This window comes from Lissotriton vulgaris, chromosome 11 (assembly GCF_964263255.1).
Source record: "Lissotriton vulgaris chromosome 11, aLisVul1.2, whole genome shotgun sequence".
Classification (NCBI taxonomy): domain Eukaryota; kingdom Metazoa; phylum Chordata; class Amphibia; order Caudata; family Salamandridae; genus Lissotriton; species Lissotriton vulgaris.
In genome coordinates, this window is record NC_141699.1 from 193,225,190 (window position 1) to 193,248,722 (window position 23,533).

At 50.2% G+C, this 23,533-nt stretch overlaps 1 protein-coding gene across 1 annotated transcript in view; it reads right to left on the reverse strand.

The window, feature by feature from the left end:
* The window catches only part of SART3 (spliceosome associated factor 3, U4/U6 recycling protein), a 651,822-nt gene that overhangs the window by 129,080 nt on the left and 499,209 nt on the right, over positions 1-23,533 (reverse strand). The window contains exon 16 of the mRNA XM_086943090.1: positions 6,002-6,462. Within this exon, the coding sequence (XP_086799216.1) occupies positions 6,002-6,462 (461 nt within the window). The remainder of the gene's footprint in view (positions 1-6,001; positions 6,463-23,533) is intronic.

Here is a 23,533-nt window from a genome sequence, read left to right on the forward strand (position 1 = left end):
ATAAAAAGTATTTTGTAGTTGCTAACCATACAAACGTTAGGACAAAAAATACCTCTGCACATCGGGCCTCTAGTACTTTGTTAGCTAAAATACAGTCCCTCTAAAAAAATATGGGCATAGCAATTACCTTAAACCTAGCTTTTGCGTGCTGTATTGAATGGATTTGTGTCTCAAACTTCCTATAGATGTATTCTGACTTAGGAAATGAGAGATGCACAAGTTACTACCTGTGTAACGATATATCTGTAAGAGACATTAGTTAGTGATAGATTCCTTACCTTAGAATATCCCCAGGCGTCAGACTGGATCCGAAAAATTTTGCGTAGCAGTACCCCTACGTGTCGGTAGGCGTCGTCTGCGGCTCCACGTCCGTCGTCGGCGTCGTGGGCGCCGTGATGACGTCGTCAGAGTACTTAGACGCCGCCTCCGCATGCTGACGTCAGTTCTTAGACACAGCTTTTCCGCGCCAGAAACGCAGAGCTATGCTAAAAACCAACACTGGTGCCTTGAAACTAGGGCCCTGAAAGGGGATGACCTTAACCCTAGATATCGGTTCGCAGAACGGGGAGGATGGGTGGGTCGGTAAGGAATCTATCACTAACTAATGTATCTTACAGATATATTGTTACACAAGTAGTAACTTGTGCATCTGAAAGAGACACGTTAGTGATAGATTCCTTACCTTAGAATAGATACACCAGCAATACCAACCCCGGTGGTGGGTCTGCGAACCAATAATCACAGAAGAAAGTCCTGGAGGACGGAACGGCCAAAGAAGCCATCCCTCCGGACTTGGCTGTCCAGGCAATAGTGTCTTGCAAACGTGTGCAGCGAGGCTCACGTAGCAGCCTGGCAAATGTCCCGCAAGGGCACTCCTCGGCCCTCGGCAGTTGTAGTCGCTGTGGTCCGAGTGGAATGAGCCCTCAGCCCAGCAGGGGGTTCCTTCTTAGCCAAGGAGTAAAACGCCTGTATACACAAGATGATCCACCGCGAGATGGTCCGCTTGTGCACCGCTTTACCCTTCTTAGCGCCCACGTAACCAACGAAGAGTTGGTCATCCACCTGGAACTGGAGTGTGCGGTCCAGATAGAACGAGAGCGCACATTTTGGGTCCAGACGGTGGAGCCTCTCTTCCTCTCTTGAGGGATGCGGAGGCGGAAATAATGTGGGCAAGGTGATGGATTGCCCGATGTGGAAGGCTGTGACTACCTTGGGCAGGAAAGAGGGCCTTGTCCGCAACACAACCATGTCCAGATGGACTGAAAGGAAGGGAGGTGTACAGGATAGAGCCTGGAGCTCACTCACTCTCCTGGCAGAGGTGATGGCTACCAGGAAGGCAGTCTTCAAAGTGAGAAGGTGGAGATGACAGTTGTGAAGTGGCTCAAAGGGAGCGCACATCAGAAAAGTAAGAACCAAGTTCAAGTCCCACTGAGGCATCACAAAGGGCACAGGAGGGAACGTAGGTGTGATGCCTTTCAAGAATCGATTAACAATAGGGGACTTGAACAAAGAAGGTTGATCAGGCAGCCTCAAAAAGGCTGGAAGGGCAGAAAGGTAGACCTTGATAGTGCCCAGAGCAGAGCCCTGCTGAGCAAGAAAAAGAAGAAAGAGAAGAACCTCAGAAAGAGGGGCAGAGAGAGGATCCACAGCCTTTGCTGTGTCACCATGCCACAAATCTGTTCCACCTGCAGGCGTATACCGACTTTGTAGAGGGACACCTGGCTGCCAGAATGATGTTACAGACTTCAGGAGGCAAGTCAAATGGCCTCAACTGTCGCCGCTCAATCTCCAAGCATGGAGGTGGAGACTGGACAGGTTTGGGTGGAGGACCGTCCCCATCTGCTGCGACAGAAGGTCCTCCTGAAGAGGCAGACGAACCGGGGGATCGACTGACATACTGAGTAGCTCGGGATACCAGTACCATCGCGCCCAGTCCGGAGCCACAAGGATGACTTATGCCCGGTTGCGCCTGATCTTCTTCAGCACTCTGGGCAGAAGTGGTATAGGCGGAAAGGCGTACAACAGACCGCAACTCCACTTGCGACGAAAAGCGTCTCCGAGCGAGTGCCGCCTTGGAAATTCCAACGCGCAGAACTGATGACATTGCGCATTCTCTTCGGTGGTGAATAGATCTAACCAAGGCTCTCCCCACTGCAGAAAGAGACCTTGCGCCACGTCCGAGTTCAGACGCCATTCGTGATCCATCATGCACCGACGGCTGAGTTCGTCCGCCCTGGCGTTCAGAGAACCTGCCAGGTGTTGAACCACTAGGGTCACGCCCTGATGTTCCAGCCATTGCCAGAGGCGCAGAGCCTCCTGGCAGAGGGTCCACGACCCCACCCCGCCCTGTTTGTTGCAGTACCACATGGCGGTGGTGTTGTCCGTGAACACCTACACTACACTCCCTCGGACAGAGGGGAGGAATGCCTTCAGTGCTAGACGAATCGCCCGCAGCTCCAAAAGGTTGATATGGAGCCGGGACTCCGCCGGAGACCAGAGGCCTCTAATCTCCGCCTCTCCCAAGTGGCCTCCCCAGCCCTGGAGCGACGCGTCCGTCACAACTATGTGCTCCGGTTGGGGAAGGGAGAGGGATCTGCCGCTGACCCAATCCCGGTCCGTGAGCCACCACTGCAGCTGTCTCGCAGTGTCCTCCGAGATCAGGACATGGTCGGACAGGTTGCCCTGATGCTGGGCCCACTGAAACTTCAGGTCCCACTGCAGAGCCCGCATCCGCCAACGGGCGTGATGCACCAGAAGGATGCAGGAAGCCATCAGCCCCAGAAGCCGCAGCATCAACCTGACCGAAACTCGGGATAAAGGCTGAAAGATTGGAATCAGAGCCTGTATATCCGGAACCCGCTGTTCGGTTGGGTAAACCCGAAACTGCGCCGAGTCGAGAATCGCTCCGATGAAAAGGAGCTTCTGAGAGGGACACAGGTGTGACTTTGGCACATTGATGGAGAACCCCAGCTGATGCAAGAGGTCTGCCATCGTCTGGAGGTGGCTGACCACTGTCTGGGGCGAGGCCGCCTTCAACAACCAGTCGTCGAGGTAGGGGAAGACTGAAACCCCTAACCTGCGCAGATGAGCTGCGACCACCGCCATCACCTTCGTGAACACCCGTGGGGCGCTGGTAAATCCGAAGGGGAGCACGGTAAACAAAGTGCTCGTGACCTACCTTGAACCGCAGGTAGCGCCGGTGGCCCGCAGGACAGGGATGTGGAAATAAGCGTCCTGCAAGTCCAACGCTACCATCCAGTCTCCTGGGTCCAGGGCAGCTAAGACTTGAGCCAGAGTCAGCATTTTGAACTTCTCCTTCCAGAGGAAGCCGTTGACGTTCCATAGGTCAAAGATAGGGCGTAGGCCCCCTTTGCCCTTCTTGGGTACCAGAAAGTAGGGGGAGTAACAACCACACCCTACTTCTGGTCCAGGAACGCGCTCGATGGCCCCCTTGGCCAAGAGGGCCGAAACATCCTCCTGCAGAAGCCGCAAATGATCCCCCAATACGCGGTCGTGTTGTGGTGGCATGGCTTGAGGGGTCGTCTCGAAGGGGAGGGAGTAGCCCCTACGGACGATCTGCAGCACCCACCTGTCCGAAGTGACAGTGCGCCAGTGAGAGTGGTGATGGCGAACCCTGCCCCCCACTGGCGTCACATGGGCCGAAAAGCACGGACTAGGAGGGTTTTGAGGCGCATGCTGCGGGGGAGGGTGTGGACTGGCCTCGCCGTTGTCCCCGACAACCTCCATGGCGATTTCCACGGCCGCAACCGCGCTGGATGTTAGTATGCGGCGTGTGGCTGGCAGCACGTGTGGGGGCGCCCCTTCCTTAGCCACGAAAGGAGCGAAAGGCACCCGTTTCCTGCCGCGGGGCCGAGAGGCCCAAGGACTTGGCCGTAGCCCTGGAATCCTTAAAGCGCTCAAGCGCATGGTCTGCCTTGTCGCCAAAAAGGCGACGGCCATTGAACGGCATGTCCATCAGTGTGTTTTGGGCATCGGCTGAAAAGTTGGTGGACCTCAACCAGGCGTGGCGTCTGACCGCCACCGTCGTTGCCATCGCTCTACCTAGTGAGACGGTGGTATCCAGCCCACACCGGATAGAATATTTGGCTGCATCCCGGCCCTCCACAAGGGCTTGGCCGAGTTTGGCCCGTACCTCCAACGGACACTCTGGCAGCACTTCCGCAACCGTATCCCACAGAGAGTGGGTGTAGCGGCCCAAGAGGCATGCGGTGTTGGAAAACCGCAGTCCCAGACTAAAGGAGGAGAAGATCTTTTTACCAAACTGCTCGTACCTCTTGGATTCCCTGTCCGGCGGAGCCTACGGGAATGCGGTCTGGGAATTGGATGCCTGGATGACCAGGCTCTCGGGTGGGGTGGGTGGACAGGAAACATGTGTCGCCCGGGGCCGGGCGGTGGCGTCTGGCCACGTTCCTATCTACGGGCGAACCCGTAGCGGGCCTGGACCAAGTGCCCAAAAGAACGTTGGTCAAGCCCTCATTAAAGGGCAGCAGAGGCTCGGCCGAGTTTGACTGCGGTTTAAGGACTTGAGGTTAGTCCTCACGGCCGCGACGGGGAGCTCAAGGCCCAGGGCCTTGGCTGCCCTCATCAGCACCACACTGTAGGTTGCCCCCTCCTCCGAAGCCACGGTAGGAGGTGAGACAAAACCAGTGTCTGGTGAGGTGTCCAGACCACTGGCATCCCCATGTCCACCTGTCCAGTCCTCTTGAGACTGACACTCTCTGGTCAGAGGGTCCTCAGACCCCTCCCAATACTCCTCATCACCCATCTCCTGATAATCAGGGTTGTCAATGGATGGGGCCGGTTCCTTGAAGTAAAACTCCCCAAGCACCGTCGAGAGCGTCGCCCAGTAGCGCTGCTCCGACGCCGGAACCGGGTCGAGGGAGGCATCGGGGATGACGCCGCCCGAGGACGGCGCCGGAGGTGACACCTGACGGACCGACGCCGGGGGGCGACGACCCAGATCCCGAAGCGGATCCAGTGGGTTCCTGCGGCGCCGGGGGGTCGGGCGGAAGCACCCGACGGCGTCTGGCCGAAGCTCCCGACTGGCAAGGGGCCCCGGACGGGTCCGCTGGGCCCGGAGGCACCGCGGAGCCTGTCGGAGGAGAGAGGGACCTCATGGCCACGAAGAAGCGCTCGATATCCGGCGTCGCGTCTCGCCCAGGGACCGGAGGGTGTGGAGCTGGACGCGGCGCCCGCGACTCCAACTGAGCCGCATGGTCCGTGTCACCTAAACCCCCGGCCGAGTCGCGCGAGCGTCGGGGGGAGTCAGAAGAGCGATGACGCCTCTTTGACTTCTTGTGTTTCTTACCTGACGACGACTTCGACCCGGAGGAGTGGTGCCGACTCTTGAAGCTGTGGTGGCTTCGACCCCGCAACCTGTCCTTCGACCTCCCGTGGGACCGGGACCTCTCGCGGCGTGGGGCCGACTGCTGGAGTTCGAGTCGCCTGCTCCCGCCTGGCTTTCGAAGATGGGGCCCGGCAATCGGGGCAGGCCTTGTCGTCGTGGTCGACGTCTAGACAGAGTGGACACCGGTGGTGAGGATCTGTGACCGACATCGTGCGGTCGCAATCCTCGCAGTGCTTAAGCCCAGGCATCCCTATGGCACCGATCGGAGTCGTTCGACTTCGAAAAGATGATCAATATGATCCAAAAATTTAGTCAAAAAGTGACTAGAAGTACTGCTTTTTCCAGATCTGCGCTTGCTGGCACGGAAAAAAGAAGAACTGACATCAGCACGCGGAGGCGGAGTCTAAGTACTCCGACGACGTCATCACAGCGCCCACGACGACGGACATGGAGCCGCAGACGACGCCTACCGACGCGCAAGGGTACTGCTATGCAAAAATTACCGGATCCAGTCTGACGCCTGGGGATATTCTAAGGTAAGGAATCTATCACTAACGTGTCTCTTTCAGATTAAATAAAATAGCAAATGCAAGTCGACTCAGCATCACCACATGACTCTGAAAAGAAATGTACCTTAAAATCTGGATTCTTTGTCTTGTCAACACAAGGAGAAACAAACATGGGTCTCCCTTCCACCATTTTGCGGTCCATCTGTAGTGCGTTCATTGCACACTTTTCCTCTTTGAATTCCACATATCCATAACCACGGAAGTTGCCACTGCTGCTGTACACTGGGCGCACTTCAGAGACTTCCCCACAACCCTCAAACAGTGCCTTCAGTTTGACCTCCGGGTCTGTCATGTTGTAGGACAGATTGCTAACAAACACAGTAATATTTTCCTTGTTTGAATTATGAACAACTTTTGGCAGCTCTTTTGCCTGTACTGCAAGTTTTGCTTTCTGTTTAATCGGTGCTTCAACTTTTCTAGTTTCGTTCCGTCCAAAAAGTCCCATTTCAGCTTCCATTTCTTCTGCATCATCTTCCCCCACAGCATTGTCTCCTTCGCCTTTGTGCTTCTTTTTCGGCTTTTCCACTGTTTTTTTTAAAGAAAGAAGTTGTAAGGGATGAACAACATGTGCAAGCCTATAAAACTTAATAATATTTGAAATGCTAAAAAAGTAATGAATCAGCAAGTTTGTGAACTCAAAAATGCTACATGAAAATGTATGCATTGAAGTAAACTATTTATAATTGAACATTTTCCTTGAAGCAACACGTAAATTAGCATGTTGTACAAAATGCTCCACTAAATGGAGGTTTGACAAGGAGCAAAGGAGCATTCATACACAAACGTACACTGGTATAACTCACAAGCTGCTAGATTTCTATAAATATATAAAGTAACACAGTTTCTTCTGTCACCATTCTAGCTCCCTTTGTACACAAATATAAAAGCATCTAAAATTATAGCAGTGAATCCTTTGGCTACTGTCTGCAGCCGAACTCCAAATGGTTCTCAAATGCAGTATGTTGGTAGACACTTGAAAGGACATTGTTCAAGTACTTTGACATTACTTAATTCAATGCTACATTAATTGTTCATTGCAACAAGTGTTGGATTGGCTATAGTTTCTCGAAAGGTGATTATTACAGTTTTTTCTCTCTTTTTAAAAAAAAAAGTAAACATGCAGGGGCCTCTAAAGTATTCAAAAGATGTTGTGAGATAGTTCTAACAAACTTAATTATTGATGGGTAGCGATTTGCTGTTCAGGGAAAGTGTGATATTTACAAAATACCTATGTTTCCTACTCTGCCATGAGCATTTTAAACAAACAACTCTATGGTTGTAACCAGATCAAGGCAACAGACACAATAAGGAACAAGAAGAGAGATAACCCCCTATTTGGAACCGTTGCCTAGAACAGATCCTTTAAATAGCCTTCTGTTGGAAGCCATTCTTAAACGAAATAATATCAACAAAAAACTATCTAATTAATAAACTGTCTGGTAGAATGCACACAGAAGAAAATTAAGTTCCAATAGAATGCCTTGCAAGAATAAACTCATGAGGCAAAATTAATCTTTTGTCACATTTGGCAATTAATTACAGCTTGTATTCTAAACTTAAACAGAATATTTAATTACAACTAAAGTTACTAGGCTTATCAGTGCTTTTATTTGTTTCGGTACTCAACTGAGGACCACAAATATTATATAAAAAGAAAAAGAAAAAGAAAAAACAGGTTACAGACAAAGGAATTCATTACAAATATAGTGTTAAAAAAGATTTTAAAAATGTATAGAAATTGTAACATACAAATTCATTAGGTGGTTTGCACACAAATAACAATTCTTTTACTGATGAAATTCTACATTAACGGTATATAGGATCAAGATATCTTGACCGTGCTGTTACTACATTTGAGTTTGGGCATACAAATAAAAGGTGCTCGATGTTCTGATCTCCCCCTTGACAAAGAGTACATAATGGGGATCCACCTGATGTCCATCTTGATGTGAAAGTTAACACTGGTAAAATACCTAATCGCAGCATTGTAATTGCCCTCCTTGCACCATGTGTGAGGGAAAACCCTATGTATGTCTGTACATGCTTGTACTCCAATGACTCAACGTAAAGTTTATACAAAGATAATTTGCTACAGTGTGCAAAGTCGAGTTCAAAACTCAATTTAGGAGTAAAACATTTTAAAAAAAGTTTCAGTTGCGAGGCTGACCAGGTAAGCAAAATATCCGTACTGATCTTAGCAATTTGGAATACTACGGTCATATTCCTGAAGAATATTTGCTTTGAAGCATCTAGTTCAAAAGTCTCGATCTTTAGCAGGGATCGTAGTGATCCTTCTTTTGCATGAAGGAGATTGTAAGCCCACCTGATAACATTAGCAACAGCTGTAGCATAGGAACTTGTAATTGAGAATTCAAGTCTTAGAGCTTGCACCGGTGTAGATTCTGAGACCTTCAAGACTTTCCTCAAAATATTCCCTTCTTTTTGGTCCATATAAGACCACTGTTTTATTGGGATATATTCCGTAGCATTGGATAAAACAGGGGGAATCTTTGCTCTGTATACTTTTAGCAGTGAAGAGAAATGCCTGTTCCCTGTGGCAGAGTACAGTCTGGAAAGGGCCCCAGGATGTAATTCTGATTTCCTCTTTAAATTGTTTATCTGCTTTGTATTTTTCAGACTCTTTGTAAAGATCCTGCCGAGATAAGTATATTCGTCGACCTCTTCTACTTTTTCTCCGCCGAGCCTCCAGCAGTACTTAACACTTTGTTTCCTACCAGAAAAGGAAACAACTTTTGTTTTCCTTAAGTTTGGAATTAAAAAGTTGTCCTTAGAATATTTATGTAAAATATCTAGGAGCTTTTGCAAACCAAAGGGCGTACGGTCCAACATCACAATGTCATCTGCATATAGTAGGGCGTGTATGCTTTGTGCAGCAATCTTTGGAGGCAAACTTGAACCTTGTTGCAGATGGTATGGCAGGTCACTGAGGTATAATGAAAATAATATCGGTGCTAAAAGGCACCCTTGTTTGAGCCCGTTAGCCGTTTGGATTGTTTTAGTCAAACCTTTTTCACACCCCATTTGGACTTGACACCAAGTTTTGGTATGGAGTTTAACAATAATCTGCAGCAGTTGTTCAGGAATACCTAGCCTCCTTAACTTATTCCATAAAGTCGGTCTGTCGACACGATCAAAAGCAGTAGAATAATCAATAAATGCTGCATATACTGACTGAGATTTCCGTACTGTGTATTTGTCAAGAATGGTCTGGAGTATTGAAATATTATCGGTGACAGAATGGTTGGGTCTAAAACCTGCTTGAAACATGGGTATTAAACCCTGCGAAAATGCCCAGTCTTTTAGTCGATCCAATACTTCTGCGGCAAAGATTTTCCCTATAGCATCCATCAACGCTATTTGGCGATAGTTACCAGCTGTGTTTTTGTTCCCCTTTTTATAGATCGGAATAATGATACTCCCCTGCCATGACTTTGGTATTTTCCCGGAATTGAAGATGTAATTAAAGAGGGGTGATAGCATCTGACTCCACTCCTTGGGGTCAGCTTGAAGGACCTTGATGGGTATTTGGTCAGGGCCTGAAGCGCCAGTGCTTCTTGCTTTTCGAATATGCGTTGCAATGGAGAATGCTGGGGTATTAGTAATCGGGGTAATATTCCTTTCCATAGTAGTATCGGCATCCTTTCCATCTAATTTGATTGGGTTTGCCTTATATAAATCACTCAGATAAATTTCCCAGTCCTGGGGTGGGACTGGAATGGCTTGAAGTTTCTTTTTTTCCGGTTATTTTAGCAATTAGGGACCAATATTTTCGCCGATTATATTTTTTAGCAGCTATTTGAATATCGACCCAGTTATAGTCCTGCAACATTCTTTTATGACTGTGCTTCTCTCTTCTTAATTGGTTTTTCAGTTTATTGATTTCTGCCTGAGTTGAAGATGAAAAATTCAGGTATTGTGCTCTAATGAGTTTATTGAGCCTTTTTGCAGTAGGTGAGTTCCAGGTTTTATTTTTGTTGTTGTTCTTATTATTTCCAGATGTGACCTGTCATAACTTATTTAAGAGAGCACACTTGAGTTTATTAACTATACATTCAAAATTTGTTATTGGATCATCTGAGTGTATATTAGTTAGAAGTTGAGTATGTGTAATCAGTGCGGTTATTTTGTCCAAGGTTGATGAGTTCCAGAAAATCCGCCTCTGATTAGTGTTGATTTCAATTGTGCTATTGTAAAATATTATCTGGCTTGTAGGAGAAGGGATGGCCATCCAATGGGTAGTTAGGTGTAAAAATGCATGATCACTCATCTATAAAGTTGGTATGCAAATGCGTAACTGTCTCCAATAGATCCATACCACAGATTATATAATCGATGATTGAGAGAGTTCCATTTCCCCGTCTAGAATAAGATGCCGGTATATCTCCTTCCACATTGCCATTCAAGATTGTCCCATTTAAACTTGGCAATAATGCTAATAACAATTTGCCTCTTTTATCCGAATTTTTTCCTTTAGGAAATTTTGGGATGGACATTTCCAATGTTTCTTCTTTATATAGGTTTACCCATTTTCCAATTTCAATGTTTGAGATTTTTCCATTCAGATCTCCCATGATTAGATATGGAATGTATGATCGATCTTCTATTTTCTGAAAGATTGCTTCCATGATATCCTCGAATAGGGCATCTTGGTTAGTGCCAGGTGGGGCATATATATTAAAGAGCAGAATTGCCTTTTGGGGAGCTGTGATGTGTGTTTTCAGCGACACCTTAATACACTGAAAGTTTTCTGAATTGGTCTCAACGATCTCTTGAGCCCATAAGTATTCCTCACTTAGCAGGATTGCCAATCCACCCTTTGCATGGCCCCGGTTAGTTTCTTTTGCAGGAATATCATAAACGTAGTAGCCTTTCTGACAGAAAGTTTTTGTTGCCCAAGTTTCCTGTAAAACCAGGATATCGGGTTGATTTTTGGTTGCTTCGATCATTTTATTAGTTGTTTTTCCAGCCATATTCCATGAAGTGATCTCCAAGCCATTGTTAAACAGTATGTTGTTGATGATTAATAATTTTTTTACTGTTTAACGTCTCCGAGATCCAAGCCCAAGACTTTGTGGTTTTTTTAACCTCCTTTTCTTCTAAGTCTTGGCTCCAGACTACCCTTTCACCATTATTCACATGAATTTTTAGGGTGTCATTTCCTAAACGGTTTAATCCCGAATCTTCTGAAATGATAGTGTTTTTGTACTGATTTTTATTTTGCATATCAGAATTTTGCCCTGAAGGGCCATTGTACCTTTCATTAGATTTATTTTCCTTTAGTTCAGGTCTTTCAATTACATCATAGCCACATTAATGTATTATCTCCTTTTCTCTAAGAATAATCCCAGGAAGTACTGGTGACCAGAATGATACCATCGCTATTTTGCTGTTTTCTTTTTTGGGGAAGATCACCAGGTCTATTTCTTTACTAGTCAGAGATTGTAGAGGCAGTATTTGTTGGAGAAGATTGATTATTCTTCCTCGATTGAGTGGCACGTTATCGATAGGGAAGAGTTCTTCAAATAGTAGGTATTTTGACGATGTTCCTTCCCCGCATGAAAAGATATCTTTATCATCTTCTGCTGCTCCTTTAATTCTCTGCCCTATTTTTGAGAATAGCGTGGCCGGGAGATATTCATCAGCTCTTGGATTCAATGATTTTACATTCTGTATGATTTTTCTGTCACTGGTTGCCTCTATTGTGGTAGTATTAGGGATTATAGTGTCATATTGTCCCTCTCGGATTTTGAGAGGAGTGATTAGTTTTAGAAATTTGAGCTTACGAGCTTTCTTTTTATTAATTCTTCTTTGCGGCTTTCTTCTCCTTTTTTTTCCCCCCTTCTTCCTGGGTTTCTTTTATTTTAGAAATCTTCTCTCTTTGATCTACATCAGATATATGTTTAGTGATGTTTCCCTGATCATCCTTGTCGCACCCAGTTTTATCTGAATCTATTTTTTTGTTAGGATTCGAAAAAATGGAGTACTGTTTGAGAGTATTTGAAGGTTCTTCTCTGAAGAGTTTCTTCAGGGAATATATGGTGGAGTCCTTGTGATTTTTCCGAGTTTCCTTTATTTGTTTTTCTAGTGTTACTATTTCTGATGTTTGTGTACTAATATCACATTTTGTTTGAATCTGTATACTTTTAGTGTTATTTGTTATGTTACTATTTTGGTCTTGCATCGCATCAGATGTTTGTTGTTTTTTCGTTACGTCAGCAGATTCTTTTTTTCTTTTTTCCTCTACTAGAAATTTTAGTATACCAATTTGGACATCTAGGGTTTGATCCAAATTTTCCAGAATGTGTCCTAAAAAAGTAAGGACCGATTCCAAAATTTCCTGCAGAGAGAAAAGTGCCTTTGACATTGGTGTTACGGAATTTGTAGAATTAATATTTTTTAGAATGAAAGGGTCCAGAGAAGATTCAAGTGCTGGATCGTGTTCTAATGATTTTTTCAGAGAACTAGTGAGTAACTTATCTGGGCTTGACTGTAATTCTGATTTATTTTCCACTGACTTCATGCTGTTTCCATAGGGATCCTCAATGCGGTCTGGGCTACCTGAACGTTTTATTGGAGTTAAAGATGTTGAGTGTGACACCTCATGGTCCAGGGATTGTAGTTCCTGTGATGATAAGATTATCTTTTGATTAAGTTCAAGATCTAGTTCGCTTAAGTTTTGAGTAGATTGATGGTTCAAAGAAGAGAGCTGTTTTTCCTCCATATTTTCCAAAGGATCAAGGTTTTTTCCTACTTCCAGAACATGAGTGAGTGATTGTCTTTTTGTTGATAAGGCAGAAAAATAATTGCTTATTGCCGGGGTCCTAGTTATCCGGCCATGTTTTACTGCTTTGCCAGAGGATTTCCTGACTGCTTCCTCGGTGCCCATTCGCTTCATAAATATTGTGCGAGATCTTAACTTTTTTAATGCCATTATGCTTTCCTGAGATTGACCTGGTAGGTGTGATGATAGCTCCTTCTCCGAGGATATATGTGAGAATTTTATAGACTCTTCTAGAGGTATAGGTACGGATTTCTCGAGTTGCGGAGTCTGCTCAAATCACCGTCACCTCTGCCTCAGTCTCAGTAGTTCAGGTTTTACACTCACCACCAACTTACCATGCAAATGTATTACTTGACACCAGATTGCCAAGTATCAAAGGATCGGAGATAGGGATGTAAATAGGGTGGCCCGTCCCGTCCTTGTACGTCCCCGGACGGCCACAGACGGCCCGCCCTTTGCCCGGGCTTCGCCCGGCGTCCCGTGAGACGGCCCTTCTGCTGCAATTATACGTAGGAGGGCGGCCAGGGGCGGGGCACGCAGGGTGCGCTGACCGGATGTTGTGAGGTCTCGCAGGGACTCCTGGAACAGTGAGTCCCTGCAGAGCAACCTTCCTGCAGTTTCTCGGCGCCGCGGCAGCTGGGCTGATGGTAGTATCCAGGCGGAGGTGCAGAGCAGCCCGCAGCGGCTCCCACGCAGCGGGAGCGGCAAGTTGTTGCGTTATCACCGGCAGAGGCACCGGCAAAGCGAGCAGGTAGGCAGTATATTTATCAACAGGCTCCAAATGCTTTCAAAGGTTCTCGCCGGTTGTAGCAGCTATGGCCCCTTTTCTTCTGTCAGCCGGCCGTGGGCGGGGCACGCAGGGGGCGCTGACCGGATGTTGTGAGGTCTCGCAGGGACTCCTGGAACAGTGAGTCCCTGCAGCGCAACACCCCTGCAGCCTCTCGGCGCCGCGGCAGCTGGGCTGATGGTAGTATCCAGGCGGAGGTGCAGAGCAGCACGCAGCGGCTCCCGGCAGCGGGAGCGGCAAGTTGTTGCGTTATCACCGGCAGAGGCACCGGCAAAGCGAGCAGGTAGGCAGTATATTTATCAACAGGCTCCAAATGCTTTCAAAGGTTCTCAGTGCTGAACAAAGACCATATTTCTACCAGTTTTAACCTTGCTTTCTCCAAAGTTTTGGTTTGGTACCCTGTCGCTGCACCAGAATACCTTAATGAAATTTAAATTGTTTTTATTTTCAACTGGTCTACTAGGAATTGACTCCTTGCTTTTATTACCCTCACATGAAAAGCAGTTGCCAGTATCACTCATGCACCTCTGTTCAAGTAACAAAAGGCTACTTGTGATTTGTGAGTATTTCAAATCAGTTCATAAGAGTCAGAATACTTATAGGATCCCAAAGCTCTCCAACCCGAAACAATGCTCATTTCTGTAGGAAATGACCTTTCTATGTATGCCGGCCCCCTTTCCTGACCCCCGAAGTATGTGTACAACTGACTAATACTGGAATGGCTGTTTTAACTTACTTATAAGTCCTAGTATATGGTACAAGAAGATGTACCCAGGACTAGTAAGTGAAATGTCACTAGTGGGCTGGAGTACTTAACTGACCCACGACTGTAGGGACCAGAGGAAATGTGACTCTAGGCATGCCACTGCAGCCTACTTGGGCAGCCTTAAACCTGTCAACTTGACATGTCATATTAAATCCTTTTGCCAGGTCAACTTCTTCCTTTAAAATATTAATACATCTCTCCTAGGGAAGGCCTTGGTAGCGCACCAGCAGGGTGCTTAATATTAACCACATGGCTGCTGCGGGGATTTTTGCGCTGTGCTGCATATGCTCATTTTCCATTATTCATGACGAGCTCAGCTCGTCATCAGCACACGACACCCGTGGGTGATGACGAGCTGAGCTCGTCATCAGCATCGACAGGGTTAAGAGAAAAACGGGTATGGCTTAATATGCCATACAAGTGAAAACACAAAACTGAAATTTTCACATAGCCACCATTGCTAAATGCCAACTTCCACTTGGGTCCACAAAAGATATCACTAAGGTACCAAATTAATCGTTATATTAAACCAGACTCATTTCTGAAACCAGATTTTAGGTAAAACTTTTTAATAGAAAGGTGCCTTTAGAAAGTCACCATTTTATTGCCCAAACCTTTGGTAGCCTTTCCCGTTGATCTGCAGCATTTGTCAAAAGAGACAATATGCTGCCCCCTGCTAGGAAGTGTGAAGCGCTTCTAGAAACAGGGAACATGGAGACTAGCTAAAGGGAGGTGTGACCTCCTCCAGCTGGATGACGGGCAGTGGCCGCAGAAGGTCCAGCTTCAAAAGGGCTAATACCTCAGTTAAGTAAAAGGCGATCACAACTTTGCCTGCCTGCTTCTTTGTGGAATGCAAAAACCACAGGTGATGGACAGAATGCAGAACAATGTCATACATTCACCCCAGTACAGAGATCTGGGCCCAAATCTATTGTTTTTTTGTACTCCACACCACCCCAGTTCAGACATGGCCATATGCAAATCAGTCTGACCCTGTGCCTCATGGGAACAGTCCAGCCCGAACTGCCAAGCCATGTCTCCCCTGGACCGGAAGCAAGCTTCAGAGGACCAGTTTCTGGCATTCCAGCCGTCTTCAGCCCGGCTTGCTTGAATCCAGTGGTGTGGAGTGCAAGGGACTCACGTCTGAGCATACCCTTCCCACTCGGGGTGACAAATGCAAAAACCACAGGTGATGGACAGAATGCAGAACAATGTCATACATTCACCCCAGTACAGAGATCTGGGCCCAAATCCATCTTTTTTTTGCACTCCACACCACCCCAGTTCAGACATGGCCATATGCAAATCAGCCTGACCCTGTGCCTCATGGGAACAGTCCAGCCCGAACTGCCAAGCCATGCCTTCCCTGGACCGGAAACAAGCTTCCGAGGACCGGTTTCTGGCATTCCAGCCGTCTTCAACCCGGCTTGCTTGAATCCAGTGGTGTGGAGTGCATGGGACTCACGTCTGAGCACACCCAACCCACTCGGGGTGACAAATGCAAAAACCACAGGTGATGGACAGAATGCAGAACAATGTCATACATTCACCCCAGTACAGAGATTTGGGCCCAAATCCATCGTTGTTTTGTATTCCACACCACCCCAGTTCAGACATGGCCATATGCAAATCAGTCTGACCCTGTGCCTCATCGGAACAGTCCAGCCCGAACTGCCAAGCCATGCCTTCCCTGGACCGGAAACAAGCTTCCGAGGACCGGTTTCTGGCATTCCAGCCGTCTTCAGCCCGGCTTGCTTGAATCCAGTGGTGTGGAGTGCATGGGACTCACGTCTGCGCATACCCATCCCACTCGGGGTGACAAATGCAATGGTATGCTCAGACGTGAGGCCCTTGCTCACTTTGCCACTGGAATCAAGCAAGCCCAGCAGAAGGCGGCTGTAATGCCAGAAACCGGTCCAGGGAAGCTTGATTCCGGTCCAGGGAAGACATGGCTTGGCAGTTCGGGCTGGACTGTTCCCATGAGGCACAGGGTCAGACTGATTTGCATATGGCCATGTCTGAACTGGGGTGGCGGAGCGAGCTAAAGAACGGTGATGGATTAAACCCAGATCAGTTCACTGGGGGTGAGTGTTTGTATTGTCAACGCTCCGTCCATCATTCCCTTTGGTTTTTCTTTGCTTCTTTGTGGAGGCATACAGGCTGCCAGAGAGAAACCCCAATGCAGAACCAGTTTTCCTGAAGGAGTGGCACATTATGACGAATACAGGCCAGTGGTGTGCACAATCTTGGTTTAGAGTAGAGTGTGGTATCCTGGCATCGTTTGGTACCCAACCCATGTGGTAAGGGTTGCCTCATGGGAATCATCGCCCCACTGGCCCTCCCCTTCCACCAACGAGAAGATGGCATAAAAGGGGCACCTCAGATCCTCAATCCTCAGATCACTGCTGGACTGGAAGAAGAGAGACGAAAACTGATCTGCTGCTTCCCTGACCCAGCAAAAAGAGGCTGCACCTGCTGCACCCAGGGACCCGCAAAGAGGACTGTACCTGCTATGCCCACAAATGCATAGGAGCTTTACTTGTGCCCGGACAGGAGAGGTGGCTAGCCTCCCATTAAGCTTCATGGTCACCAAAAGCTGAGGAATCTGCGCATGTCGAAAGCCCACCTGCCTGAACGCTAGCCCGCTGCTGGACAAAGAGGTACCTGTTGGACGACCAAGTACGGAACTTGCTGAGGAGTCCCCAAGGCTGTGGGACCCATAGTCAAAGTGGATCTCTGGTGCCCCAAAGAAAAGGATGTGCATACCTGTAAGCAACCGCTAAACTTGCTGTAACTGGGAGACCAGCTGACCAGTGACAACTGGGCCTGCAATGGACTCCCCTGCTCCAATGTGGACATCGAGTCCTGAGGCTGGAGATGAACCCTTACGTTTGTGGATCCCAGCGTGATCCCACGAAAGCTCACTGCATCTCTTCAGCATCCCTTCAGCATTTCAGCCTGGGTCTGTATCCTTCACCTTCAGCATCAGTGGGGACCTTAACCCAGGTCCCCAAAAGGCAATGTCTTCTAAATAAAAAAAAAAAGGCTTTGGGGACATTTGTGTCACTTTTTACAATTGCCCGGTGTGTTTATATTTCTGCTCATCTTTGCCCCTGTAGACAGGAGGCGGCACTGCAGTCTTAAAAACACAACATTTAAACACACTTTCCTCACCAGGAGCACATACAAGCAGAAGAAAGGATAGACATTTATAAAGAAAAGCTGCATAACCCTGTGTTAATACAAATATTTTTCATACAAATTAACATTTGTTCTATATATTAAAATACAACTTTATTTATATGAAGTATTAAGTCTAGACTTTTTAGGTCTCAATATTGTTAGTGATTTTATAAATATTGCTAAAAGCAATCTGGGTCAATTTTGCATCCCAGAGTACTTCGCAATTACCATTTGATTCCTAACTTAAGCTTATCTCGTAGAACGTTGCAGGGATTTCCTCAAAACTAACAGATCAGGCATGGGTACACTATGTAAAGAAGTTTGATATTATCTGTGCACAAGAAACTTGGGGGCGTGGCCTAGCAGGCGAAGATGACGGTCGCACATGGAGTGTGCTCCCGGACCCCTCCGCTATCCGTCGTGATCCGCCTGCTTCTCTGGACCTTTAGGGCTGTGGACTGCTACCCCCACTTTGCCTCTTACCTGGTGTTGGTCTTGGGGGCGCGATCCCAAGAAGCTCCTGGTGATTGCCGGACGATCCCGCTGGCGCCGCAGCTAAGGTGGCGGCCGCTCCTCCTCTCCTTTTACAGCCTGTCATCGAGGCCTGAGCTGCGACTCGGGGGTGGCGGGTGGCAGGGGTGCTGCGACCATCTGGGCACTGACAACTCCCTTTCCTCTTCTCCAGCCTGTGAGTTTGTGTGGCCCCGGCTGGCGATGAGACTTTGCTGCGGCTGCGATCCTGGGCGTAGAGCCACCCCCCCCCGCCTGAGCTGCGGTCTCCGTGGCGGCGCTTCGGGCTCCTCCTTCGGTCGTTGCTTGGGGCGGCGGGAGCTTGCTTCCTTGGGGTGGAGTGTGGCTCTCCTGGTGGCCGGTTGTGTGGCGTGGCATGCGAGGGGGGCCTCTCATCACTGGCTCTCGCCTCCCTTGCTGCCCCGGCTGAGTTGGACTCCCACTGTGGGCCTGTCCTCCTGGACTGCGGTGCTGCTCCTGGGGATCCTGCTGACAGTGCGGCTGGAGGAGTACATCTGTACCCTCGCATCCGGGGTCGTGAGGCGGAGGTCTGTAATGCTTGGCCCCCCGCCGGCTCCCTTGTCTTCGCCCGTTGCTTCGGGCGGCGGGAGACGGGTGTGGGGACCCGGGGTGGCGCTACTGCCGCTTGAGCTGGGGCGAAGCTGAGGTGAAGGCCTGCCATCGTTGGTCCCCGCTCTTCCTCTGTGGCAACGGTGCATCGCTCCCTGTCGTGGGGCTGGGTGCTCCGGTGGTACGAAGTCGCTCCTGTGCCCTCCTCGGCGGAGGTGCTGCTGGCTGCCTTGCCCTTGGCTTCTCTGTGAGCGGTGCTATCCACGGCTGCAGCTCGGCTCCCCGGCAGTGCTGCTTTGACACCGGCCGCCAGGTTGGGCGGCGGGGAGCCGGAGTGGTCGTGGGGAGAGATCCTTGCTGCTGGCTGGTGGCCTGGCGGAGGCGTGGACCTGCCGGGTGGCGACTCTGGTCCGTGGTGAGTCCTGGCAGCGGAGGGGGGTGGGGCTTGGTGTGGCTGTGGGCTACCACCCCATGCGCCTGGCTTGCAAGTGAGATCGGCCTGGTGAGGCCGTTGCAGAAGAGCGACCTGTTGCCTCCTACTGGCCCGTCTGCTGCAGATCCGCCCTCCAGGGCCCTGGTGCCTTGTCTGCCGGACTGCTCAGGCTGCGTCACTGCTTGGCTCCGGTGGAAGAGCGCTGCTGGTACCTTGAGAGGGTCTCTTGAACCGGGCCTTCTGTTGCCCCTGCCCGGCTGTTCTGTCGTCTGGCTGCGGACATAGGGCCTGCGGCGCTGTTTGATCCAGAGGGCATTGCTCCCACCACCTGAGGATTGGCGTACCCGGCCCTGCCCCGCTATTCGGAAGGGTCCCGGACTGGAGCTATAGGTGTGTAGCGGAGTGCGGTGGCCTGGACGTGCCGTGTCCCCTCTCCTTCCCTCACTTACCTTCCCCCTACTTGCCAGCCGCTCTGGCCCCGGAGCCCTCACTCTACCTTCCCCTCGCCAACAGGCAGCCATAGTCCGAGACAAAATACCCAAGACGCTCTCCACCCAAACTAAGATGGAGTGCTTCGCCACCGCTGGGGCTGGTGCCTCGGGTGGACCCTCGGGTGGACCCACGGACAGGGACCCTCCGGCTGCAACTGACCTTTCCACCATCCTCCAGGCGATCCATATGTTTCAGTCCTCGGTTGAGGGGGAAGATCGCGGAGGTCAGCGAGGACATGAACCTGATCCGGCAAGACATCCGTAACGCCACTGCCCGGATTACGGAGGCCGAGTCTAGAGTCACTGTTGTGGAGGATGACGTCCGCCAGCTCCAACTTCAGATGACCCAACTTCAATCCCACACTCAGGAGTTGCACCGCTGGGCTGAAGAAGCTAAAAATCGTGCCCACCGCAACAACCTCCGTCTTGTTGGATTTTCGGACGACGTGGAGCAGGGCCGGACGACGGACTTCGTGGAGCGCTGGATACGCTCCTGGATGCCAGAGGGCTCTCTCTCCCCCTGGTTTACGATTGAAAGAGCGCATGGATCGCTGGATCCTCGCCCGGGGCCAGGCGCGCCTCCAAGACCCATCATCTTGTGTATCCTCAACTTTAAGGACAGAGATGCTATCCTGGCGGAGTCTCGGAAACAGCAGCCTCTCAAGTACGAACAGCTGACTATAATGGTTTTCCCTGATTACACTCGAGAGGTCCAGTCCCAGCGTCGCTCTTATGGAGAGGTCAAACAAAAGCTACGCTCGCTGAACATCCGGCCTCGGCTCCTTTTACCAGCTCGGTTGTGAGCGCTTTTCCAGAACAAATCCTTCTTTTTCGAGACACCCGAGGAGGCCTGGACATGGGCTACAGAGGAGCGGCCGATGAGGCTGACTACACGGGACCCGGTGCCGGGCAGTAGCAGAGAGGGCACTCGTCAAGACATGCCGAACCTCCGGCCGCGGCGCTGGCGCTCCGGGAGGCCCAGGGACCAGCAGCGCACCAGCTCCGACTCTCCAGTGGGTCCTCAGCGAGGCCGTGCACCAGGGCCAACTGGAGAGATTGCTCCTTCTGGGCGGTGCTCCGGCTCCCTGGGCCGCTCTGATGCCAGGGCCGCCTCGCCCATCCTTGCTGGACTTCCCGCACACTGATCTGTCCCGTAGCCCGAGGCTCCTCCAAGGGCCGAATTGAGTCCATGTGGGGTTGTCAGCGTTCCTTGCTCCAGCTATGAAAAGATGTCTTTAGTGGCTTGTACCTAGTCTTATGATTCACTGATTACTACTGATTACTAGCTTGTGCATCTTGCTATGAGGAGGGGTCCTCCATGAGGTTTCCCGTTACCAAGTGTTTTAGTTTGGTTTCTTTTTTTTTTTGCTTCCCTGTTTACTGTTGGGCGAAAGATGCTTCTGTTCCTGAAGTGTAGGGTGGGGGGTTGGGGGAGTTGGAGTTGCGGCTCCCATTAGTTCTGGTTCTTATTTTTCTTGTTCTCTGCACCACTTCTGGCACACTATATCTGGGTGAACGCATCCCGCACATTGACATGCTCCCAAGCCCACTGGCGCCAAGCTCCGCTTTATCCCCACCCGCCCCAACATGCAGACCGATGGCCCGGTTTCCTGCTTGGTCCCCTCATGTCTGTCTGGCGAATCAAGAGGAGCGTCCTCGCTCCATATCATGTCCTGGAATGTCAACGGCCTACTTGACAAGATTAAGAGCGCTGCCGTCCTGCAATACGCTCAGCGTCAGGCTGTAGATGTGCTCCTGATCCAGGAGACCCACCTATTAGGCAACCACTGCCCTTTCCTTGCGCACTATGGCTTTGGAGCTGTCTGACATTCTGGATTCAATAGAGGCTCGAGAGGGGTGGCTATCCTGTTGTGCCACACTCTTCCCCTAGTAGCGCGTAAAGTGACGCATGACCCGCAGGGTTGTTCTGTTCTCCTAGAAGGGGCCCTCGGAGACCATCCCCTTAATTTGAAAGTGGTTTATGCACCCCCCGTCCTACTGGCTACCACACTCCATAGGCTTACCCCGGTTGTTGCTGCCCTGCCCCTGGGACTGACCATGGTGGGAGGTGATTTTAACGCTGTATTGTCCCCTTCATCCGCCTCCAGAACTACCCAATCTGGCCTCCTCACGACATGGGCCGCCGGCCTGGGGCTCGGAGATGCCTGGAGACTTTGGCACCCGACTGCGTGGCAGTACACCCACACCTCAGCCTCATACCGCACCCATGGGCACATAGATTATATCTTCCTGCTGGCCTTGGACTGTTGGGCGACTCAAACGGTCTCTATCCTTCCCAGGTGCCTTTTGGATCATTCTCCGGGGTCCCTTCGTGCGGGGGCCCTCCCCCCAACCTCCCGCCCATTTTGGCGGTGCAACACCTGGTTCCTCCTGGACGGTGAGTTTAGAGACAACGTTGGTGCCGAGCTCCGACGTTATTTCACCGCAAACCAGGGCTCAGTGTCCTCCTCTCGCACCCTCTGGGAGGCCGGCAAGGTCACCATCCGCGGATTTGCTAAGGGCCAGCTTAAACTCACCCGTGCGGCCTGGGAATCCCAAGTCACACTTCTTGAAGTGCAGGCCGGCCAGGTTGAGATACTCCAGCCCGAGGACAGGGATGAGGCCCAGGATAGGAGGCTTACTTTCCTGAGGGATGAGATCAGGCAAACCTCCCTGGAAGCTGCCAAACTCCTTTGCCGTTCTTCGGTGGCCCGAGTGTATGGCTGGGTGGATAAAAATGGCAAACTCCTTCACCGCCTAGCCACCTACCCATTAGCCAATCATATAATACCGGAGGTGGTCGATGCGAGTAGTGGGGTGCAACGGGCTCCATTGGCGGTGGGTCAATGCTTCGCTACCTACTACAATACCCTATATTCGGTGCGGGCGCCTGGTTTTTTTATCCCTCCACGAGCTCCTCCAGCGAAAACGTTTCTTCCTTCCACGTCTTAGTGATTTGGCGGCGGCAGAACTGGATCTTCCTCTTACCCCTGAAGAGGTGACAGAGGCCTTCTCCCGCAAGGCGGCTGGTAAGACTCCGGGCCCAGATTGACTTCCCAAAGAATTCTACTTGTCCTACCGGGATACTTTGGTCCCGCCTCTCATAGAGATGTATAACAAAGTGGTGGAGTGTTGCTCCTTTCTCCCCCTAGACAGACCTGTCTAGGGGGATTTTGGGATCATTGTAGTGATCCCAAAATCTCAACGCCCCTCGAGTTGTTGTTCGGATTATCGTCCTATCTCGCTCATCAACACTGACCTTAAGATCTTTGCCTGCATCCTGGCCAACCGCCTACGACCCCATCTAGCCACACTGGTTCATCCGGACCAGTGTGGATTTACACCTCTCCGAGGCACCAGATATTGTCTCAGACGCTTTCATCTTGCTCTGGCAAATCGGCACTTGCTGTCCCCTTATTTATCTGTCTTGCTGGTTGACTTCGAAAAAGCTTTTGATTCGGTCAATTGGGGTTACCTGGAGGATGTCTTGGAGCAGATGGGCTTTGGTGCTCCCTTTCGCAAGCTGGTGAAGCCGCTGCACCAGCGGACCCGGGCGCAGGTCCTAGTCAACGGAGCTTTATCTCACCCTTTTCCCATTCGCTGTGGTACGGGACAGGGATGCCCCCTCTTTCCTATCCTCTTCGCTCTGGCTATGGAGCCCCTTGACTGCCTTATTCGTGGTGACCACTCCCTCACGGGCTGGCGGTGGCCTGACTTTGAGGAGAACAAAATGGCACTTTATGCGGATGACGTCCTGCTGTTTTTGGCTGATCCAGCCCAGTCGGGACCCCGGTGCCTCTTGGCGCTTAGCCTCTTCGTATGTACCTCAGGCCTGTGGCTCAACCCGGCTAAGTCTGTGTTGGTCCCCCCGCATGCATCGCGGGAATGCTTTGACTGGCAGTCGTCGATCCCCCTTCGACGGCAGTCCTTCAAGTACTTCCGGATCTGGATGGCCTTTCTCCTCGAACTTGCATGGACACTCAATGTCACCCCACTAGTCAAGCGGGTCCGTGCGGATCTCTCAAAATGACGTACTCTACCCCTAAACCCTTTG